General features: G+C 43.9%; 2 protein-coding genes across 2 annotated transcripts in view; one reads left to right on the top strand and one right to left on the bottom strand.

The window, feature by feature from the left end:
* CARMIL2 (capping protein regulator and myosin 1 linker 2) overlaps window positions 1-24,442 on the bottom strand; it is a 1,059,949-nt gene that overhangs the window by 709,007 nt on the left and 326,500 nt on the right. Inside the window, exon 18 of the mRNA XM_075188807.1 lies at window positions 7,717-7,798. Coding sequence (XP_075044908.1) covers window positions 7,717-7,798 — 82 coding nt within the window. The remainder of the gene's footprint in view (window positions 1-7,716; window positions 7,799-24,442) is intronic.
* On the top strand, window positions 1,443-2,261 carry LOC142104045 (uncharacterized). Its single transcript, XM_075188494.1, has one exon. It carries the CDS (start codon window positions 1,443-1,445, stop codon window positions 2,154-2,156), a length of 714 nt encoding a protein of 237 aa, XP_075044595.1. The 3' UTR covers window positions 2,157-2,261.

Raw genomic sequence — 24,442 nt, 5'->3', positions numbered from 1 at the left:
AATCAATAATGAAAGGTCATTAATGGACTTCTAAGAATGCACAGGTCATAGGTTATTATTTTCATGGTCACTTCAGCTGTGCAGACTTGCGTCAGGTATTGGCCTAATGACATGCTGCTAAAAAAATAATTGTCAGCAACTGTGGCTTGTTACAACTCTTTCATGTCTATATAAACAGCTTCCTGTGAACAGCATATTGCCAGTTTATTAAGCTTGTCACTGTGAACCAGCATTCTGTATCAATCACCTTCCTGACTGCTTTCCTGTGATTTGACCACTGGCTTTTGAGTGACTACCTCTGACTCATGACCGTTGGTGTCAGGATTCGAGCCCGGGGCTTCTTCCTCTGTGGACTGTTGCTCTACTAACTGAGCTATTCTGACTGCTGGACAGTTCCTTGCCTTCAGTCTGTGTTCCAGATCAGTCCCAGTGATCTCCTGATGTTCCAGCATGCCTTAGCTCAACCCTCTGACTTTGTATAAAAGCCTGCCCAGTTCCTGTCTCCAGTGCCTGATTATTGTGCTGCTTGCCTGTGAACTAGCTCCTGTTCCTGTTACTCTTTCTGATTCCTATCATCAACTACTCGTGTACTGACCTTGGCTTGCCCTCGACCTCACCTCTTCCTGAACCCTTGAACCTCTTTTCCTCTCTGTGTACCGAACCCAGCTACATTTGACCCTTCTTACCATCTATCTCTTTGTGGCCTGCCTTCCTCCCTGCCACTGGGTTCCTATTTAGTCTCCGGACCGTTACAGAATAATCAGGCCCAAAACTGGAGCCCGCGGTGGAAGCTGCTCTAAAAACCTGAAGAACCAAATTAATGAGTTACAAGAATTTGACTGCCTTTCTCAGAACAAGATCAGAGAAATAGAAATCGTTGTTAAAACTGAGCAAGAAGAAATAGTTAAATTGCAGTAAGATTTAAAGAATAATGAATCTGCTGCACAAGTTTCACGCCCACCTTTGCCTGCAAAATTCAGTGCTGATCGTCGCTTACACAGAGGTTTCCTAAACCAGTGCAGCATTTATTTTGGCTAAGATCAAGTGTAGTATCTGTTCTTATCTGGCCTAACACCCGGTGGTCGTAATGATGATTGTGGCTCTTCCATAGCGCAATCTAACACTGGTGAGGGTTCAAACGGATGTAGACTTTACTGCATGGTGTACCCGTCCTTCTCCTGCCCAAAATCCAGTGGTCCGAATGCTGATTGCGGCTCTTCCATAGCACAATCTAACACTGGTTAGGAACTGTTAAAGCGGTGCTGCACCCGATCTTAGCCGGCCAGGAGCAAGAAGACGACGAGAACGATTGACTCTGGAGAAGAGGCTCTGCTAGATCCTGACGGCTGGGAAGAAATCTGCATAGCTCCGCCCTCTTGAAGAAGATCGCCCTCCAAATAAGCCAGCCAAGACTCTCTGCTCCAGGGAAAAGAGCCAGGAAGATGGCTTCAGCCTCTGCAGCTCCAGCCTCCACCTGTGCTCCTGTGAAGATGGGAGGAAAGACCCCCACTCCGAGGCCTCTCCCTGTGGCTGGAACCTCTGCCTCCACTGCCCCTGCTGCTGTTGGACAAGGGAAGCCCAGCCAGGATGCCCCCCAGAGAACTCCCACTCTGGAACCCTGGATGAGACAGACCATTGTCCTGAAGCTGAAGGAAGTGGATGGAAGGGTCCCAGATATGACGGCTGAAACTTTCGGGAAGAAGATGATCCTCGATCAGGGATTCTCCAAGGCTGAAACCCTCAGCGTGCAGAACTACCTGAAGGGGATCTTTTACATCACCTTTGCCTCCATAGCTATCTGCAAGAGATACGGGGAGGCAGTGAAGTCAGCGAGACCGGAATCTCCATTTTCCCGCTTTGTGGGGAACTGCCCGATCCAGAGAGAGGAAAGAAGAGTGACGGTCACTATGATGAATCCTCACACCCCTGGTAAAGATAATGCTACCTTTCTGAGTCGCTTTTGCTCCATGGTCAAGGACCCCTCCAAGATCCTGGATGCAAATGGCTTCTGGACAGGCAAGTGGTCCGTCATTATCAGGCTGAAGAAGAACGACTCCGCAACCGACAGTCTCCAGCACCTGCCAACATGTTTTGCCCTGGACGGCTCTGCCGGCCTTCTCCACTACGCCGATCAGCCAAGAAACTGCAGGAAGTGAGGGGAAGCTGATCACATGTCGAGAAGCTGCAAAGTCTCAGCCTGCAAGAACTGCAGAGTGGCAGGGCACGAGACCAATGACTGATCACGAAAGACATCATGCAACCTCTGCGGCCTGGTTAACCACATCTACAAAGGACTGCCCCAGAGGCCGAGATCCTATGCTGCAGCAGCCGGGAAAGGACTGCTGGAAGGTGGACCTGCCCCTTCCCTGCAGCCCAGAGGAAGCAACAGAAGCCCATACCGCGGCCACGAGTGGGTAAGAAATATTCCACCCCTCCTCTCCCTTCCCCCCTTCCAACCTCCCTCCCTACTCCTTCCCCCTGCTCCTGTTGTGACAGCACCTCCATCCTGTTCTGCTGTCACAACTCCCCCACCCACCCCATCCCGCTCCCTTCCTCTTCTCACCTTCACCCCTCCCCCTGTCGCAACCCTTCCCCCTCTCTTCCCTGCAGTAGCACTAATCCCCTCCACCGCTACTGCAGCCCCCTCCCTTTCCCAGGAAGATTGTCACCCTCTTGTCTCCTCTGCAGGTAAGAAGAACAAACTAAGGAGGAAGAGGAAAGAGAGCCCAGCTGGCGGCTCTGACTCTTGAAAGAAACAAGCGGTCGAGCTCGGAGAGGACCTCCTTCCGCAGGATAAGGCCCTCGAGGAGATGGTAGAGGAGCTGCTGGCGGCTCAGGATTCCAAAACGGAGGAAGAGTTGGAGGTGAAGAATTATTGGAACTGCCCAACATCTGCCTATTCGACGATCTGGAAGAGAGTGGTCTGCTCCCACCCCACCATGCGGACACAGGGAGACCGGACCAAGTCCCACCAGACAAGGAGGGTAACTAATGTATTGACTGTGCTTACTTTCTTTTTTCTCCCAACAATGGCTAATTTTTATCTTTTTATCATTAATGTGAGGAGTGTGAAGGATAAGATTAGACGTCAGTCTGTGTGTACCTTTCTAGACAGCCAGAAATCTGATGTTTACATGTTGCAGGAATGCTCTTTGCCTTTCTCTAGCTCCTATAGGCACCTGGGTCGGCAGTGGTCTAATGGGCCCTCCTATTGGTCTGGGGGGAGTGACTGTAAGTCTGCGGGGGTCGCCATTCTTATATGATGATGCCTCTTTGCACTAGATTCAGTTCAGGAGTTTGTCTGCAGCAGATTGCTTATCGTAGATCGCTCTTGAGCGTTTGGAGTTTTTCCAGACCCTGCGTGCCCAGCTCGCAACCACCAGGGCGGTAGTGATGGCCGGGGATTTTAACTGTCCTATAGAGGAAGGCGGACGAAGTTCTAACAGCACTGCTAAACTTGATGTTTCTTCTAGGTTGCTGCAGGAGATGGTGGCCGAAGCATCCTTGCGGGATGCAGTGGGAGCCATGGGGGCTGGCTCTGTAAATTATACTTGGAGTTGCCCCGATGGCAGTAATGCAGAACTGGCATGTCATGGTTCCCCGCTTCTTTTCTGAACACATGGCCATTCTCTTTGAGGGGGTTCTGGACCACAGTTTTCCTCCCGGCAATTCAAAGAGGAGTGCAGACGCATCATCTTCCATTCCAAGGTGGAGAACCTGGAGAAGGGTGAGAAATGTAACTTTCTTTTTCAGAAAACTCCACTCCGGCCACACACCCCTGACTGAGCTGCGGGAGGAGACTGGCACCCCCAGGAAGGGGAAAGAGGGTGTCATGGGGGTCATCACAGACTACTACAGCAACCTCTACTCTCTTAAGACTACAGACACAGATGCGGCTGAATCGTTCCTGTCAGGTATCACTAACCCTGTTGATCCTACAGGTAGAGCAGCATGGACGCCCCTCTGACGTTTGGAGAACTGCACTCTGCCCCTAAATCCTTTAGGCCCGGTAGGACCCCGGCCAGTGATGGTCTCCCAGTGGAGCTCTATGTAGCTCTGTGGGACCTCATTGGCCCAGACCTGCTAGAGCTGTACGAGGAGATGGTGATGGAGGGCAGAATCACGACTCTGTGTAAGCACAAGGGGGAGAGCTGCGACCTTAAAAATTGGAAGCCCATCTCTCTCCTGAATGTGGACTACAACATCCTGGCCAAGATACTAGCCAACAGGCTAAAGTTTGTCATTTGACAGATTGTTCATCCGAATCAGACTTGTGCAATTGCTGGTCACAGCCTTGCGCTGTTGAGGGACACGGTCCACTACATCAAAGATCGCCATGTACACGTGGCCCTGGTCAGTTTTGATCAGGAGAAGGCCTTTGATCGTGTTTTTCATGATTTATGTGTAAGGTTTTGTGCAGGTTTGGATTGGGTGATATGTTTTGTTCTTATGTTAACCTGATGTACCTTGATATTTACAGCTCGGTGCTGGTAAACGGCTGGAAGACTGACCCATTTTCAGTTCTGTCTGGGGTCAGACAAGGGTGTCCTCTTTCACCTCTTCTTTGTTTGTTGTATAGAGCTCTTCATGATGTGCATCTGGCGGGAGCCAGAGATAAGAGGCATCACCGCACCGGGTCCAGACCGTCTAGAGGCCAAGTGTTCGCTCTACATGGACAACGTCTACTGTGCTGATCAGCGTTCAGGGTCAGCACTCATCCAGACCTGCAAGAACTTAGGCCGAGCTTCAGGGGCAAAGGTCAACTGCGGGAAGTCAGAGGCAATGCTGTTCAGACAGCGGCATCTGTCATCCCCCACTGCATTCCCCTTCACAATCAAGTCGGATTTCATCAAGATCCTTGGAGTTTGGTTTGGTGGAGAGGAGACGGCCCTGAAGTGCTGGGAAGAAAGACTGGTGACAGCTTGGACAAAAGCTTGGACTGTAGAGCCTCAAAGACCTTACCATCGGAGGGAAAGCACTGGTGCTGCGCAACGAGATCCTTCCCGTTCTGCAGTACACAGCCCACCTCTTGCTGCCATCTGTAAGACCATCACAAGGACAGTCTTCCACTTAATCTGGGGCTCCAAAATGAACAGAGTGAAGCGGTCAGTTATGTACAAGGAGCCCCTCAAAGGTGGGAAAGGGATCCCCGATATCCCCACCACGATGCGGGCCTTCTTTGTTTGTAACTGCATCCACAAGACCCTCATTGAAAATAACATTTGCTCAGCTGGGAAGTCCATGTCTCGCTTCTTCCTCCTGCCTCTTTGGAGGACCCTTGGTTGGGACAAGTGGGACAGCTCCTTCCCTTACAACTGGACTACACCTTGGTTTTACCTGGATGTTGGACAATTTGTGAGGGAGCACCATCTGGAGGAACTTAAGCCAGACTTGTGGAAGCCAAAAACTATCCACAAGCTCATCAGAGCGAAAGACATTATGGAGTCTGTTCCAGGGATCCCTGTTGCTACAGCCAAAAATGTGTGGGAGAATGTGGCCTCTAAGAGGCTGAATAATAGACATAAGGACATTGCATGGATTGCTATCCAGGGGGTCTGCATCTCAGGACATTCATGCACTCCCGGAACCTGTGCAGATATGTTCACTGCCCCTTTTGTATCACCAGAAAGGAAACAGCTCAGCATATTTTTTGTGACTGCCCTACTGCACAGGCACTGTCGGATGCCCTGGAACATGAACTTAAGGACAGTGTGCCCAGGACTTGCCTTTCATACCATTTAGTATTATAGGGATTATTTCCTGGGTCCCACACCTTTGGGGCAATCCAGGAGGCCTGGCGCCTTATGGACTGCTTTAAGGACACTATGTGGCTTGCCAGGAATCGCCTCATCTTGAAGCGGGAGAAGATGACCATCCAGGACTGTCGCAGGCTGATCCACAGCCTGCTAAGAGACTATAACACCCTTGACAGTCCTGAGGAAAAAGAAGACGATGATTGATTATCATTGATTGTTGTCTCCCTCTTCTCCTTCTCCCCCTATGTATATTTTTGTATCTGACACTTGCGGCCCCTGAACTTGGAGGGATGGATCAGAAGCATTCACAAGAAAGTTCAGTACACTAAGGAAAATAAGCGCTCCAGGCTGCCAAAGTTCTTATTAGAGCTTTTTAAACAAAAAAACTTTACTACTACTAATATCCTGCATTAGTCCAGAGAGAGCTGCTGCGCATGCGGACGCGCATGCACAGCAGCTCCATTTCGGCGGCACTGTATTGTGCAGCAGCCGCGGCACTGTCAAAGAAGCATCCGCAGCGGTGTGGACGCGGGTGCTGTACAGTAAAGTGCCGCTATGTAGGGGCACTGTTTAGCCCCCGTTCTTCGCGGAGGGGAGGGGATTCTGGAGAGCCAGAAACCCCCCCTGCGTGCGCCCCTGTAGTCCATTGACATGCTTATATCTGCTGTGTTCATGTGACCAGTAATGTGCACCTTAGTCTATTACTTGCCTGTCCTGTTTTGACCTCAGCATCCAGCCTCAACACTCTCCTAGCAGACATAGTCAAAATTAAAAGGTCAGGTAGGATTCAGCCAGAGTAACCAACAGAGGTGCTGCAGTATCCGCACATTACCCAAGAAGCAAAAATTGTTTCAGGTTCCGGCAAAGGAGCCTGTGATGTCAGAGAATACACTCCTACAACTGACATCAAGTGTTTATACTCACACTTGGTGAGTCATTAGTTTGGTCAAGCAGTGCAAGTAGGAGCAATATGTGACAACTTGTTGATGACAACCAATGGAAATAATGATGGAATGGTATGACACAGTAGCCCATTTTTTTACACTGACAAATTCAAAATGTTAGCTTTATTTTTAAAAAAAGGCTAGAAGATAAATCTGCTGTTTATGCCAATACTTAGCCAATAAATGTTTTCAGAAACCACAAAATATTAGGTATGAAATGCATTTTTATTTGAACACATGTGTTTAACTGTTCTTGAATTACAGGGTGTTCTTAATACAGATTTCTCGTAAAAACGTTCTGTGTGAACTTCTGTGGTCTTTCAGCTACAGCTACATGATGAAACAAGTAAAAATGTCACATCACAGATCAGCTTTGTGCCACTTCACTACAACCCTCTTCTTTAATTTAGCTTTTCTGTGTTTCTACTAAAATACAGCTTAGTTTAGCCTCATTTGTATATTAATCATGAGAGTGAAAGGACGTCAGGACGGTTTTATTTTATTGGATCTCTCTTTTGGACATCTTTATTACCTTGGTCGAAAGGCTCCTAGAATTGAGTTTACCCATTTAAAGTGCACCTTGGAACTATAGAGTTAGACATTTATTCCACTATCTTCAAGATAATTTAAAAACAAGTCCATTTGTCAGGATACAAAAATCTCTTTGGTGGTTCTCTAAACATGGAACTTTAATGTTCCCTCTCCACCTTAATTTTTAAGTAATCATGTAGCGGGAAAGGAAATCTTGTTTTTCTATGTGGTGCATAACTATGCAGGGACGTATAATCTGTCCAGCTCCCCCCATTTGAAAACGTAGAATTATGCACCTCCACAAATATCACCATCTTGTCAAATTCCCCGTAAAAAGAGGTGCATTCCGGCAAAGATAGATACGCAACATTACAAACACAGCATATGTGTAGTGAGCTGCATTCTTGCACTTTTGTCAATTAACCTTTTTTATCTTTACTTTAATTGAGTGTATCAATACATGTTAGTACTGTTATTGTACATACCATTTCCAGATATATCCAAAGTGCTCACTGCATTGACATCAAATATCATGTCTTGTATCACTTGGGCACCAGAGGAACGGAGCTTAGGAAAATAGAATTAAAAAAGAAAGAAAATTTATAGCACACCTCATTGAAACCTGCAGTCACACAATATTTATTTCTATAACTCTTCTAGTAAAATAACTATTTTACATTACATAGTTTTGCCAGTCCTGTCACAGAGTAGCATGTGCTGACTCAATGCATCCCCTTTTTAGCTAGATCACATTCCTTTGATATAAACCCTATTATTTAACATGTCCTTAAGCAAGTTAATGGATAAGTTCATCTTTGTGTATGTGGGGGGGGGGGGGGTTAGTTAAATGTGCAAAAGAGCTTATTAGGCTAGTCAACTAAAATAAACCCAATGATGTCAGTTTTGGGATGTGTTGGAGGTGGCTTGGTGTAGAAAGAGGACTCCATATGCTCGTCTCCTTGCATAATAATATGATCTGTTTTAATCAGTTGATTTTTCTCAGTTTGTCAGTTAATTTTCCTTCTATGCAAAAATGGCAGGCATCATAAGAAAATCAGAATACTTCCACATTATATTGAGAGTTATCTCATGACAACTGGACAAAGGTTGTTAACTTTGGCATGCAAGTAGTGGTAAACTAACCCTTGATGAATCTATGTAGTATTCCAACGTTTCTATTAAACAAATCACAAATTCACCAACTACAATCCAATATAATATAATAAACCTTTTTGTGAACAACCAACTTTAATTAAATTCCTTATTCTAGTTGAGGGAATTGTACATGGTCTGCCAATGCCTAAACTATTAATAAAGAGCTTTAGCGGTATGTGATTTTTATTGTGCGTATGAGAATATGGACATACATCTAAGCCTACACATCTTATCTGTCCTAAATAAAACGTTCACCAATGACCAAATGTTAGAGACATTCCTTTTTGAAAGTATTGTCGTTTCCATCACCCCTACTACACTGGAGAATGTACATAGATTAACTGGGAAAGGTAAATTTTGCTACTAAGTGGACCAGCGCATGGTGTGTAAGAGACCAGTATGCCTTTCTGCATGTTTCTGCTACCCTCTATTGTGTAACCCTGAGGACATTTACTTACTATCTTCAAGGACCACCCACAGAGATAAATTTAATATCTGGTTATGTTATGAATTAATATGGGCAACCCCAAACCAATTATCATTATTTCCCTCCCTCAAGGATTACATCCTGGACATAAAACACCTGGTAGGAAGATTGTGTAGGAATTATGTATCTTACATCCTAGAAGTGATCTAATTCCAGGAAAACTGTATTCTTAAATAGAGTCAGGTGGGTCCCACGTGAATGACAGGGTCTGGGGCCGGATGTAACCTGGCTACCTGTCGTCGTCCCCATCTTGGGAACAGCAAGCAAGCATCAGCTGAAACCTATTCCTCATCACAAATTGATGGGGGGTTAAAAGAGGGAGGATCTACTCATTAAGAAATCCAAGTGATAAGGTGGTTTCTCCCTGGACTAAACCAGACCAGTGAGAACCAATTTAGTAGGGAAGAGTGACAAAATGTGGTCCCATTGGACTAAGGATTTTTTATTTGTCTCCCATTTCTCACAGTTTAATATACTTTTTAATCCTTGGCCCAGTCTATGTATATACATCAGAGCATTGATATTGTTATTTCATGCTATTAGGTACAGTTTTACTCTTGCTATTTCCTGCAATATTGTATGTATTGGAAATATAAAGACTGTTGCCATATTGTGTGAAAATAGCAGGACAGCAGAAGCTATATTGCATGACAGAATGGAGAGCTAGACAGTTGTGTTAACTAAGGTAATTACCATTTGTCTCAAATGTCCATTGTTACGAAATAGGACTTGTAACTGGGTTGTTATTAATCAGAAAGATGTCTGAGTGACTGTAAAGATAGCTAGCTGACAGCCCAGATTAATTATCTAGGTCAACAGGTAACCTGGGAGGTGATTAGGTTAGAACTTCTAGATAATGTGCAACGTGTCTCCATAGTACTATACGGATTGAAACAACATTGGAAAATGTATTAATATGTAGCAATATAAATGTTATTGTATCAAAATTAACTTGGACTTAGATTGTATAATGCTGTAGATACAATGTGTTAAATGTCTTAATGTTTCTCGCAAGTGTGAAGTGTTATGTTATTCCCTGATGCAATATTGTAATCCTTTGTTAAGTGCATACAGCAAAATAGCTAAGTCAGTCAAGATATTCCATTGTATAGTCAAGGTAACAGAGACAGTATGTCTAACAGTTAAATAATTTAATTGTGCACTGATAGACCCCCTATTGAAGGGGGGAGGAATTATATTAACCCTATTTCTGAGTAGACAGCCAGGTATATAGGGAGAGCAGTATGCCAATAGAGTCATTCTATCTTAGAGAATCCTGGTGTGCTTAACATCAGCACAAAGGACTCTGGGCTAGGCATCACAGTGCCGCAGGAGAAAACCCTACCAGGACAAGGTCTGTGTGAGCCAGTATCCCAGGCTGGGCGACTTAGAACTGTCTAGCTAATGGTGGCGGTAATACTGTGGAAGAATAAGACTCGCAGCGGAGGTTTCGTTGCCGGACGATACGGAAGACCAACAGATTTCGGTTCTGCAACAAAGGGTGGAAACGCGTCATATACGGGTTAGAACGCAATGTGTTCAAAACCTGAATTTTACTCTGTGTTGTGAAACCGAATGTCCGTTTTGCATAATCTGAAGGGGCGCTAACTAGAATCTAGGGACAAAAGAGAAAACTGTTTCTTTTTCTGTCATATTGCGTTTTGATATATTGTATTGCATAGCGTATGTGTACTTCCTGCTTAGCGTATGTGAACTTCCGGTAAGATTTGCTACGTGGTTAAACAATCGTTTTGATAGTTATTATATGTGCATAGCATAATTACTTGTGAAAGCCTCTGAGACATTATTACTATTGTTGGGAACTTTTGATTTTCTGCGCAGAAAAGGTGTATAGTGTGTGATTTTGTAACGTAGATACACTGTTTATTGTTGATGTGCTCAGTTGCTGTCTGACGAGACAGGTTGCCCAACTGAAGGACGGTATGCGGGGCAGGTATACCGGGAGCGAAAACAAAGGAAGTTTTCGAGCGCGCTCCCAATAGTAATCGCAACGTTTATTTATAGTTAGTATTTCTAAGCATTAGAAAGGCTGGTTGATTGTATCGACTTTGTGCTACCAGTTGTAATAAACTCAACAGATTTTTGTGGTTTAGCCAGGGTATCGAGGAGCTGATAGCCCTTGGGTCCCACAGTGATATTTTCTGTGTTAGGGGTCCTCATTTGGTACGAGAGGAAGCAAGTGGACGCGGCTTGAGCAAATATGTCCAAGGCCAGTAAGAGATCTCTAGCGGTAGAGTGTTTGTAGCAACGGTTTGAAAGTGTTTGTGGAAGTGTGGTCTGCATAGACTGGTAATGTTCAACATGAGTGCTAAGCATACGCTAAAGATGAAGGGCCTCTTGGTTCAGCACGGTTTCTTATGTGCAAGAAATATGGTGCATACGCAACTGCGTATTGTGACACGTGGGTCAAGATGACCAAAGAGTGTGTTAGGCCTTTTTCCAACAATAGGGAGTTTTAATGCAGAGGCACTAAATAACGTAAAAGATAAAGTGTGGTTGAATAAGTCAACAAAAGTGAGAAATAAACATAATGATTGTTTAAAATTGTGGAAAATGGAAGGCAACACGTGGCAGAGCATCGAGTGCACAGCGGAAGTAGGCGTGGCGAAAAGCGCGCGCACAACTGAAGTAGCCGTTGAGAAGAGTGGAGAACTCAGCGCAAGCGCACCCCCGCCACCCTATGTGGCGGGAGGAGTAAGTACAGCCGTTATTAAAAATGAAAAAAAGGAAATTGCTAAGTTATATCCTGTTTTAAGTCAGTTTAAAGCATGAGTTTCTGAAGAAGAGGATGAACCCACGGTAATTTCAGCCATGCAGTTAATATGTTAGAGGTTCAGCGTAAGTATGGAAAGGGGGCAATGGCTGAGATAGGTGAGAGTAGTGTGACCACTAGGAGAGATAATATTCAAAGTATTGAAGTAGCTAACTCTTAAGATAGTGAATCGGTGGGTACGTATCCAGTCCGCACAATATCAGTTTCCAATGGGAAGGCGGATAAGGATGGTGTAGTTCTTTTAAGAAATGTTACAATGCATTGTCCCTGGACTAGATCAGAAATACGTTCCATTATGACTGAATTCCCAGATCCTAGAAAAGAGTTGGCTAAGTGTCAGAAGTTTGTTAAAGACTTAGGAAATGCACACGAACAAACCAATAAGGATTGGCGTGTAGTGTTGAGGGCGTGTCTTCCTCCCAATACTAACATACAACAATTTATTAAAGATTTTTCGTTGGAGGAAGACGACACCTTGACAGATAAGATTAATCAAGAGAATATAGAACAGATTGTCAAACATTTAGCCATCTATTTTCCAGTAGTTGTAAATTGAAGTAAGATTTTCACGATAAAAAACAAAAAGATAGTGAAACAGCAACAGATTACTTTATTAGAGCTATAGCAGCGACAAAACGGTTCACTGGGATATCAAACATAGGTAAAGGAACCCACATCACAGGGAAGTAGCTGTAGGAGTACTAATGGATGGTCTTTTGGAAAATTTAAAAACCAGAGTACAAACCTCATTACCTAATTGGAGAGGCATCACAGTAGATTCCCTTAGGGAGTCTGCTGTGGAGTATGATAAAAATATCTTTAGGAAAAAGGAAGAGAAGAGTGATAGGTTGATGACGGTGAGTATACAGGCTCTAGAGGGGATGCATACACGACCACCAGCATACAACCCACATAATAAGAAACATAGATTGATCAGATGTTTCAACTGTAATGAAGAAGGACACGTTAGGAGGGATTGTAAAAAGGACAGATACAACCCTAGAGGTGGGACACATAAATATCCTCCAAGGAAGAATTCACATAGATTAGAAGACTCACACCTACACGCGCATATTATAGCAGCAAATGCTGTGCGGGAAAGCGATAGTCAGCGCTAGGGGTCAGGTCATACCTGTAGTCTACAGCCAGTAAGGTTAACAGAGAGTCTGAGAGAAGAATAAACAATGATAGTTGACATAGCTGGTAGAAAACAAACTTTTCTTGTAGATACAGGGGCGGCCAGATCTGTGATAACCTCTCCTTTCAATTTACGGGTGACCAGTAAAACTATTCCAGCTATGGGGGTAACGGGAAGAGTGTTACATTATCCTTTAACTAAGCCCACTGAAGTTACTATCGGGCCCCTGCATACCAAGCATTCGTTTCTCTTTGCTGCGGCGGCTCCTACTAACTTGCTGGGAAGAGACTTGTTATGTAAAATGGGATGTGTCATATACTGTACCCCAGATGGTGTGTTCTTAGATATACCAGAGAAGGTCGTACATGAGGTACAGGATATATTAGACACCCCTCAAAGGTTAATGTTGCACTCTACTGTTATAGAACACAGTCCATCTCATGTAAAGGGGATGTTGCTGGAAATACCGGGGTCCCTATGGACCAGAGATGGACAGGACACTGGATTAATGGCAAACGTAGCTCCTGTGATGGTAAATCTAAAAAGTGGTAGGATAGCTCCAAAAATCCCACAGTATCCATTAAAACCGGAGGTGGAACTAAGGGTATATCCTGTTATTGAGAGGCTGTTGCAACAAGGGATTTTAATTCGTACCTCCAGCACAGCAAATAGTCCCATTTTCCCTGTGAAGAAGAGTGGGGGGAGGGGCTATAGATTAGTCCAAGATTTAAGGGGAATTAATAAAGTGGTTAAGAGCCAATTCCCCGTAGTGCCTAATCCAGCTGTCATCCTCATGCAGATTCCACCGTCTGCTAGTCATTTCAGTGTCATTGATCTATGTTCTGCTTTCTTCTCAGTCCCTCTTCACCCTGACTGCCAATACCTTTTTGCAATCTCCTACTGGGGGGGTGCAATATACATGGACCAGACTTCGCCAGGGGTTCATTGACAGCCCCAGTATTTTCTCTGAAGCCTTACATGACTGTTTACAAACTTTCCAGCCTAGCAATGGGTTTGTTCTAATTCAATATGTGGACGATTTGTTGTTGTGCTCTGATTCTTTTTTGTCATGTTTACATGATACTAAATTGTTGTTGCTCCATCTCTCGCAAACAGGGCACAAGGTGGCAAAGGACAAGTTACAGCCATGTCAGACTAAGGTGAAATACTTAGGGCACTGTCTCACCCAGGGGCTAAGACATCTGACGACTGACAGAATTGAGGCCATACAACACATGACTCTGCCGCAGAGCCAGAAGCAAATTCGTACCTTCTTAGGGATGTGTGGATACTGTAGATCCTGCATCCCAGGTTTTTCTGTTCTGGCATTACCATTGCAGGAGCTAGTCTCTTCCTCAAAACCAGAACGTGTCGTACACACAGAAGAGTCAGAGCAAGCGTTCTTTAATCTCAAAGATAGTCTGACTAGAGCACCTGCATTGGGAATACCTGATTATGAAAAGCCTTTTGAGCTATACTGTACGGAAGCTGATGGTTGTGCAGCAGGTGTTCTCACACAGAAACATGGTGACACTAGCAGACCGGTAGCATACTACAGTGCACAATTGGACAATGTGGCAAGATCACTCCCAACATGTCTCAGAAGTGTAGCAGCGACTGCTCTACTGGTAAGTAAGAGTGAGGACGTAGTATTAGGACATAATTCAACTGTTTATACACCCCAAGCTGTATCAGCTCTGTTAAACTCGGCTCAAACCAGACATGTTTCCTCAGCTAGATTCACAAAATGGGAACTAGCTCTGATGGCACCCTCAAACATCACCATCAAACGATGTAGCACCTTAAATCCAGCTACATACCTTCAATATGTGACTCGAGAGACACAAAGGGTGGGAGGTGAGGAGACCCTGGGTGATGATGAGTTGGGCAAGAGTACTGATATGCATGATTGTATGGAATACCTGAATCAGACCTTTACTGCCAGGCCCGACATACGTGACACCCCTTTAGAAAATGTAGATTTTACGTTTTATACAGACAGGAGTTGTCATAGACAGACAGAGACGGGAGAACTATGTACTGGTTACGCTGTTGTAGACGATCAGGATATTGTAGAAGCTAAACCCCCTGGTCCACCTCACTCAGCCCAGGTGGCTAAACTAATAGCATTAAGGAGAGCTTGTGAGTTGGCAAAAGATAAATCAGCTAATATATATACTGACTCTAGGTACGCCTTTGGGGTAGTGCACAATTTTGGGGCCCTTTGGCGTCTTAGAAATTTTACGACAGCAGCAGGTACGCCAGTGGCACACTCACAACACATAAATGGACTTCTGACAGCGATACAGTTACCCAGGACAGTAGCCGTCATATTATTATTATTATTATCATTTATTTGTTAGGCGCCACAGGATTTCCGCAGCGCCGTACACAGTACAAACAGTAGACTATACAGGGTGAAACAGTACAGAACAATAAACAAAAATACCAATACTTCAGAAACTCCAGGCAGGCTGCTGCAATAAGCATGGAGCCGAAGAACAGGTGAGGAGACAGGAGGGAAGAGGGCCCTGCTCATGTGAGCTTACATCCTAAAGGAGGGTAGACAGAACCAGCCACAAGGGGAGCCAGAAGAAAGAAGAGAGAGCGAGTGGAGGAGGTGAGGTGGTTAAGTAGATGGTTGGTAGGCTTTGCGAAAGGGGTGAGTTTTCAGTGCACGTTTGAAGCAGCACAGAGTAGGAGAGAGACGGATGGAGCGAGGGAGGTCGTTCCAGTGAAGGGGGCCTGCATGGGAAAAGTCTTGGATTCTGGAGTGTGAAGAAGTGATAAGAGAGGAGGAGAGGCGGCAATCATTGCCTGAGCGCAGGGAGCGGGCAGGAGTGTGTATGGAGAGGAGGTTAGAGATGTAGGGGGTAATAGAGTGGGAGAGAGCCTTGTATGTGGTGGTGAGGAGTTTGAAGAGGATTCTATAGGGGAAGGGAAGCCAGTGTAGGGCAAGGCAGAGAGGGGAGGCAGAGGAGGAGCGGCGTGAGAGGAAGACGAGTCTTGCAGCCGCGTTGAGTATAGAGCGGAGGGGGGAGAGTCATAAAATGTAAAGCCCATACCTCTGAAGAAGACCCGGTGTCATTGGGCAACAACAGGGCAGACGAAACTGCTAAATGGGCGGCAGGGCAACCTATGACTGTATCGATCGAGATTATGATGGTTTTTCAGACATTAGACATGCAGAAATTAATTGAAATGCAAGATTTGTGTTCCCTGCAGGAAAAGGCGGTCTGGAAGGCGAAGGGATGTGGTCAAGAGTCCTCCGGACTCAAGGGATGGACAAGGTAAGCCTGTAGCTCCCCGAACATACTATCCAAGCCTTGTTGAAGCAGCACACGGTCTGACTCACCTGGGTAAAGAAGGTATGTGCAAACTGGTGAGAGCATACTGGTGTGCTCTTGGATTTTCCTCTCAGGCTGGTAAGAAAGCAATGTCATGTCTTACATGTTTGAGGAAAAATGTTGGGAAAACTATTCCAACTGAGCCATCCCACATCCCTCCTACAGATGGACCTTTTCAGGTAATACAAATTGACTATATCCAATTACCACCTTGCAGGAATCTAAAGTATGTGTTAGTATGTATTTTGGTTGGGTAGAAGCATATCCGGCAGCCACTAATACTGCTGTGTTCACTGCAAAGAAAATTGTACAAGATTTTGTGTGTAGGTTCGGTATCCCTAGAATCATTGAAAGTGATAGGAGTACGCACTTTACTGGTGATATCTTCGAAAATATGTGTAACCTCATAGGAATCAGTAGCAGACTTCACACCCCTTACCGACCACAAGCCAGTGGTAAGGTGGAAAGAGTAAATGGTACCATTATGAACAAGCTTGGTAAGGTAATGGCTGAAACTGGGTTAGCGTGGCCTGAAGCTTTGCCACTAGTCCTCTATAGCATCCGAACCACTCCTAGACCTCCTCTTAATCTGTCCCCCTTTGAGATACTGTTCGGCCGACAACCTCATTTGATCGTGAGTCCGCAAGATGACTTAAAGTGTAATAATGAAGTTACTGTGCAATATCTTAGAAAAATGAGCAGACAGCTGAAACAACAACAACAAAAACTCAAAATGCTGTCACCTGGTATGCCAGAAACTAACTGTCATGATGTTGAACCTGGGGACTATGTTATGATCCGCAATTTCTTACGTTCAGGTTGTTTAACAGACCGTTGGAAAGGCCCGTACCAAGTGCTGCTGACCAGTACCACATCACTGAAGGTTGCAGAGAGAGACACTTGGGTCCATTCCACCCACTGCAGGAGAGTCAGTAACCCGGAGAAAGTGCGAAATAAAGCTGAGACTGACGACACTGATCTGTCACTCGTAAACCTGTTCTGGGAGACCTAAAGCCTGCAGTCAAGACACCTGAACCAGAGACGTTGCCTCAGAACTATCTTTCCAGCGATGGAGTGGCGGTTTTTGTTTTTCTTTTGTTCCAGGATTTTCCTTGTTTTTACTTTTTCTAGGACACTCGATTTTTGTGAAGGAGGATGGAGGACAGAGACAGGTTCTGGTAGTGATACGGATGACATGGAGTTATTAGAATACCCAGAGAAGCCCATTATCAAGCTTGGTCCAGGGGTTATGAAAAGGTCTGCTAGCTCGGGAACTCGGAGACAATATGAGGGGCTATTGTCTGATGAGTATTGTATCTGTAAGTCCTGTGACTCCCTAGTTGAAGAAAAGTGCATCCAGCGATGCCAGTCCACCAGTACCCTGGACATGGGTGGGCATCCTCTGGAGGATTATCACTGCTTAGTGGATAAGGTTCTAAATCAAACTGAGTGCTGGGTGTGCTCACATGTGCCTCAGGGACAGCATAACATAGGACTAGTACCATTCCCACTAAACATCTCTGAGGTACTAGAATTGAAGGGAGAGAGGCCCATAGAAGGGAGGTATAATAACACTAGGTCCCCTAGTCTGAATACTCCTTAGACAGATCCTTACTGTGCCTAAACATCTCTCATGCAAAGCGTCTGGAGAATTGGGAAGCTGACCTATCCGATCACACTCATTTTGGAGGAAGACCTGTAAGGTCACCAATAGGCAGGACTGTTGATGGACACCACAAAATAGGGCGTGTAACTAAACATAAGAAAGTATCCATTGGAAAGGTCTCTATAGGTAATTGTAAGAATGTCATCCATGCTAACACGTGTCTCGAACAAATGAAGGCACTAGGCATGGGTAGTTTTGTCAAAACCTTATGTGATATATGTCAAAACCTTATGTGAATGGGCATACTGTTCCTTATGTTCTCCCTGATGATGTGTACTTTGTTTGTGGGAGAAAAGCTTATTCCTGGGTGACTCCGAGTTCCAAGGGTTTGTGTTTCTTAGCTAAACTGGTTCCTGAAATCATGACTATTACTCATGAGGAAATGGTTGGTATTCACAAGACTATTCACAAGACTACATCACCACCATACATACACACACAGTATGAACACCGTGGCAAGAGAAATATGATTCCTGGTGAGGAACACATAGCTACAAAATTGATTAGTGAAACCGCGGGTTTCCAAGTTATGGTTGCTCTAGATCTCACCAGGACCGTTCGGGGAACATTAAACTTTAAATATATCCAAGACCTAGCTAAATTGATAGACAATATCACCGAGATGTATGATGACACTTTCAGGTATGCTGGAAGGGAGCTACAAGCGTACAAAAAGGAGTTGGTGCAACATAGACTGGTAATAAATTATCTCACCTCTATTACTGGTGGGTACTGTGTGACACTGGCCACCCAGTTCGGTGTCAAATGTTGCATGTACATCACCAATAATACGGATGACCCTAAGGAGGTTATAGACCGGAAGATGGATAAAATTCTGAAACTGAAATGGGAATTTCGAAGGAATCATAATTCTTCGTTATATGAGGTCGGGGAAAAGGTGGCAGGTTGGTTCTCGTGGTTGAACCCTGTGAAATGGTTCTCTGGTTTGGGGGAGTGGGTACAGGAAATGGTTGCTAGTGTAGGTAAGCTCCTTCTCCTTATTCTGGGTGTCATCCTAGCAATTGGTTTATGTGTCAAATGTGTTCCTATGGTGTTGAAGTGTGGAAAACAGTCTTCTGGGAGAATCACTAAGAATGAGACTGAAAGGGTGGTGAGAGATACCGAGATCATGGTCTGTGAAGAGGTGTTGTATAATCCTGAACTTGAGACGGTGATTAGGTGATAGTTTATAACACTATCAAAGGGTGGAGCTGTCGAAGTCAGCAAATTGGATAAAGTCATTTCAATTAATATCGAGCAAATTTGATTGTCTTTGTCTGAAATTATGTGTAGAGCATGCTATGGCGTGGAAGGGCGTATCCAGCCGCAACACATGGCAATAACAGTTTTTACACTTTAGTATACATTCGCACCAACACACATATTTGTAAATAGTACACATATATCGTAGTTGCAACACATAGTTATTTATGTCGAAATATAGTAGTATTTATGTGTAATATTATAAGTTATATGCATATTAGTGATAAATATGGTTCAGGTTAAAGGAAATACGTCATGTCTGATATCATATTATACCCTTTTACATCAGCAGCTGTTCGGTGCATTCGGCGAAGAGATCGCACATTGCATACTCTAGTTATTGATGTTAGGGAATAAACCTTTAATATGATGTTGACTGTAAAATGCTAATGGACTGATTGCAATTGGAGTTTTGGCGGGAATAACAGAGCTCATCCCCTGGAGAGATGACCCCCACCTTTGGATCCTTAGATTGAATCAGCCTATGATGTGCAACCCCCTGGACCTTCCTGAGGCCTGGACCAATAGAAGCAAGCTATACCATCTGCATTGTTTCACTGTATCTCTGTTTGCATATAAGCAGTAGCTCTCATGTAGTGTTCAGTCACATTGACCACAGACTTCAGATCTGAATGACTGTTCACTGGATCCAGAGCGCCTGCGATAAGTAACGGCTGTACTTATTATTATTTCGCTTGAATTATTCTGCTACTTTTTGAGAATAAATATTTGTGCGTTGGAAACACAAATCGAGATTCGACAATCATTATTGGATAGCGGCAAAACGCACTTAACAAGGCTATTAACCGAACAGCTTAGGATCATCAAGAATTGGGAATGCAATAACAGCTTGTCCATTGTGTAATCCCTACATTACTACAGTACAGAAACACTCTACAGACAGCTTGGCCAGGATTTGCTTCAGGTTGGCCGGAACACTGTAAACAGCTTGGCAAGGAAGCAAGATTTGAAAATCTGTGAGAGATGAAAGTAGCATTGCCCTGGCAACTGTCTCAGCACCACTAACTTCAGAAAAAGTTTTGTATGGAGCTTTTGACAGCTTGGCCAGAGACTATGTAATTTGTTACTTATAATTACAAAAGTAGCTTACACTCTCAGTGTCCTGGTGTTCCAATGTTTGAGTTTCTAAAGTAACTGCATCAGGACTGTTGGTGTAGAACAGCTTGGTTCAGAGTCTTGTAATAGCTTTGCCACAGCTTGGCAGAAATCTCAAAGACACTGCAGTACCACATAGGCATTTAACGGTTGTCCCAGCAACTGCCTCCACCACATATATTTGTCCAATATACTTAACTGCTTACAGCTTAGCCTGCCACATGATACTACTCAGTGTACTGGTGTACCATAATTACAGTTACCATAGCAACTGTCTCAGGACCACATTTTCAACTACAGCTTGCCTTGGGGCTTAAAAAGCTTTGCCCGATTAAGTTATCCTATTATATTTTATAGTGGTTACTAGTATATTAGCATAATAATGTAGTGGGTGGTTTTTAGGAATTTGTGATTGTTCTGATTATGGTTAGTCCTTGTTTTTGTACATATATTTTTTCCTATAAGAAATAGTTGTATCTACTCTCCTTATTTGTGTGATAAATGAGACCTTAAATACAGAGATTACTCTGTGAGTTTAGAATCTAACTTTCATCTTGACGTTGTGCTATCTAATGTATACAATAATATAACATGTTTTTCCCATTGTGTAATCCCTACATAATGAAATATGCTCCATTACGCCCAAATGCATAACTGCATTGACTGTGTCAACATTTTAATCCACTAATTGCAAATCTTTATCAGTAGTCTGCTCTGTAATGACATGTTTTAATGTTGTCAAGAACACTTTTTCTTAAAATATTAATAAAATGTAGAGTGAAATGTTGAAGGTAGTTTTTACAGATGTTTAGTTTAATTTTATAATTGTTCATTAACTAAGAGAAACAAACCTACAGACACTTTTCAATAGCCAATCCATAAGTATTTGCTTACTGAACAAAGGTAAAATTCCCAACACAGTGAAACAACAAAAGGCGAATTAATGAACAGATATGATATTTATACCATAAATCTAATTATGTTGTTGTGGAAATGCTAAAGCAACATTTTCATGACCTTACAGGAGTAATCGTCCCTTGACAACATATGCAAAGAGTACTTGCAATTGTCCTATGTTATGTGAAAAGATACATAACATTTTTTTAACATTGTTTAGTTTTTAGTATACATCTTTGTAGATGAAACATCATCATCATCATCATCATTTATTTACATAGCGCCACTAATTCCGCAGCGCTTTACAGAGAACCCATTCACATCAGTCCCTGCCCCATTGGAGCTTACAGTTTAAATTCCCTAATATGCACACACACTCACACACACAGACACAGACAGACACTAGGGTCAATTTTGATAGCAGCCAATTAACCTACCAGTATGTTTTGGAGTGTGGGAGGAAACCGGAGCACCCGGAGGAAACCCACGCAAACACAGGGAGAACATACAAACTCCACACAGATAAGGCCATGGTTGGGAATTGAACTCATGATCCCAGCACTGTGAGGCAGAAGTGCTAACCACTAGGCCACTGTGCTGCCCTAAAACAAGGACAATGAAGATTGTTTAAAAACTTGTTATCTGTTATATAGTAAGTAGGCTTTTTATTATTATCGCCCCTTATAGCAATCGTTATCGTGGCTTCGTTTAAAACTGTTTAAATGTCGGCTTTCCCATAGCCGTAATAATGACTACCACCGTTTACTCCACAGTAAAGTCTTCTGTTTCTCCTCAGTCAAAAACCAAACGGTGTCAATTTGCATAAGCTCCACTGCAGGAGAATGTGTGGATGCTGTGGAGTAGCAATCACGTTCTAGTGTCTGTATTTAATGTGCCTATGAATCTTGATGGTTAACAACTGTCGCAAAAAGAGCAGTTTTGCGCTCTTTATAGTATCCACTTTGACTAGGATGACAAAGCTAAGGGGAGGGGTATGTGGTAAAAAGGACAGTTTATCACAGACCATTCAGGGAGGGACTAATAATTTCTCTAGCAGTCTGCAGACTCATGCTGCAGACAAGGTTAAGTCTCCACACTTCTTTACACACAGAGGAAAGGATCAGAGTTGGAGCACATGATGAGTGTAACTAATTAATGGTTTAGCTAGTTAGTGCTGGGGAGGATGCATAAATAGCTGGATCTGCCTTGTGGGAGAGGCGACCGACTCAGCCAGTGGTCGCTGAGTAGTGAGATGACTGAGAAGACTGAGTGTCTAGCTAGAGGCAAGGTCGCATGGAATTGAAAATACTTCTGTTTGTGTGATTGCTGGAAGTACAAGAGTTGCTGTTTGTACCATCCTGACATCCCTGAATAAAACTACAGCAAATGGTTCAGCAAACCTGTGTCAGCAGCATTTGGATATTACAATAATTTCTCAAGACTATCACGAGCTGGATATTTAACAGGAGATCTTTAAATTGCTAGAATAGACCCAGCTGCAATTAACTTTTAAGAGCTGGATTATTCCAACCACATTAAGTGTACCACCATTTGAACTCCACATTTTGTAAGTGTCACTACCACCCAGCCTGTCCCAGATACAGCAATCTGAAGAGCTGACCGTGACTGACGTCACCTTAGTCACTTAGCAATGATTTCACCTTTTCTGCCACCATGAACGATTTATTATGGTGTCCCGTCGTTCGCCAAAATCACTTATTAATGTTTCACACTTAAATCACATTCATATGTAGCCTGAGCCTCCCTGGGCTTCGTAAATTCACAAAGAATCACGGAGAACACACTACATTAAATGTATTTAATCCTAATAATGTTTCTAGAACATAAAATGTAATTATTATTTTTTTTATAACAAGACATACAATATGTTGCACAAATAAGTTTCAGAAAAACAAATAGGAAATAAAACTCCACTACTTAGTTAAGGCTTGGTGTGAGAGGGAACACAATTGAAAAACATGAGACATTTCAGTCTTGATAAACCCCCTCATGAAAATGCGCACATTTTTGTCAAAGGCAGAAGAATTTAAACCTTTTTTCACATAGCTCTCACCCCCCCACCTTTGCAGATTAGCTGTCAATAAGGACAGATTGATCTCCCAAATGTCACAGGGCTTTTGAAGTGAGCTAGGGATGTCCTGAGATCGGGGATGTTCACAGGACCTTGAATTCTCAACTCTGCTCGTTCTGCTTAAGTGGCTAGATGGTTTACAACTTTGGGGCTTCAAACTCCTTCAAGATCATTATCTATCCTTGGTCTGGATAGTTTCAAAAGACTTGCATAGGTTCATAATTATGTCATCTAGCAAAGCTCATGTTGAGATTACCTTACAAGGTTACATACAATATACATTGTCATACATGGATTCAACAGAAAATACCAATCAGTCATTAGATATACTACGTAATTGTCACACCTCCCTTTAAACCCAGGGCACCTGCTCATTACCACTTCTGCCCCTTGGTGCGATTGGCCATCTGTGTTTCCATGTTCTGTGCCCTTCCGGTGCTGAATGGTGAGGTTATATTGCTGCAAAACTAAACTCCATCTTAAAAGATTGCCACTATCCCCAGAAACTTTATTTAGCCAGCTTTAAGGTATGTAATAATGATGAAATCCGGGCATACAGGTAGGGCCATAGCTTTTGCAGTGCCCATATGATGGCTAGGCACTCTCGTTCAATGGTAGCATACGCCACCTCTCGTGGGAGTAATTTTCTACTTAGGAAAATGATTGGGTGCTCCTCCCCCTGCGCTGTCACCTGGCTAAGGACAGCTCCAAGTCCATAGTCAGACATGTCAGTCTGTACTATAAATCTCAGTTTCAAATCTGGGGCCTGTAGCACAGAGGACTGAGCCAGAGCAGATTTCAGAGCTACTGTCATCCCTCTGTGCCAGAGGATTAGGTCTTCCTCCTGCTCCACTGTTCCTGTGATTATTTGGCTTGCCCGACTCCTCTGCTATTCTTGTGCCCTCATTACTCGGATTGTCTTGACTACTCTTTTGGATCTCCCTAGTGTATTGTTGCCCGAATGTTACCGACCCGGCTTGGCTGACCTTCCTTTTGGATTTTCCCCTTGTACCTCGTTGCCAGCACAGAACTGGCTCATCAGACTACTCTCATTCCGTGCCTCGCTATACAACCCGGGGAAGGACCAAGACATGCGTGTCTCCTGCATCGGAGCCCATACCTCCTTGCCGGGGTCTCTGGTGAAAACCAGGGGCATGTTAGATTCCGCACCTTCCTTTCAAATTGTGGCAACATTAGCAGGTACTCTACACTCAGTTGTGTCACCAGGTAGGCAGCTGTATATCCTTCCTGGGTCT

Source organism: Mixophyes fleayi, chromosome 10 (assembly GCF_038048845.1).
Source record: "Mixophyes fleayi isolate aMixFle1 chromosome 10, aMixFle1.hap1, whole genome shotgun sequence".
Taxonomy (NCBI): Eukaryota; Metazoa; Chordata; class Amphibia; order Anura; family Limnodynastidae; genus Mixophyes; species Mixophyes fleayi.
The sequence above is the reverse complement of the archived record's forward strand: the minus strand, read 5'-3'. Positions and strand labels throughout refer to the sequence as shown.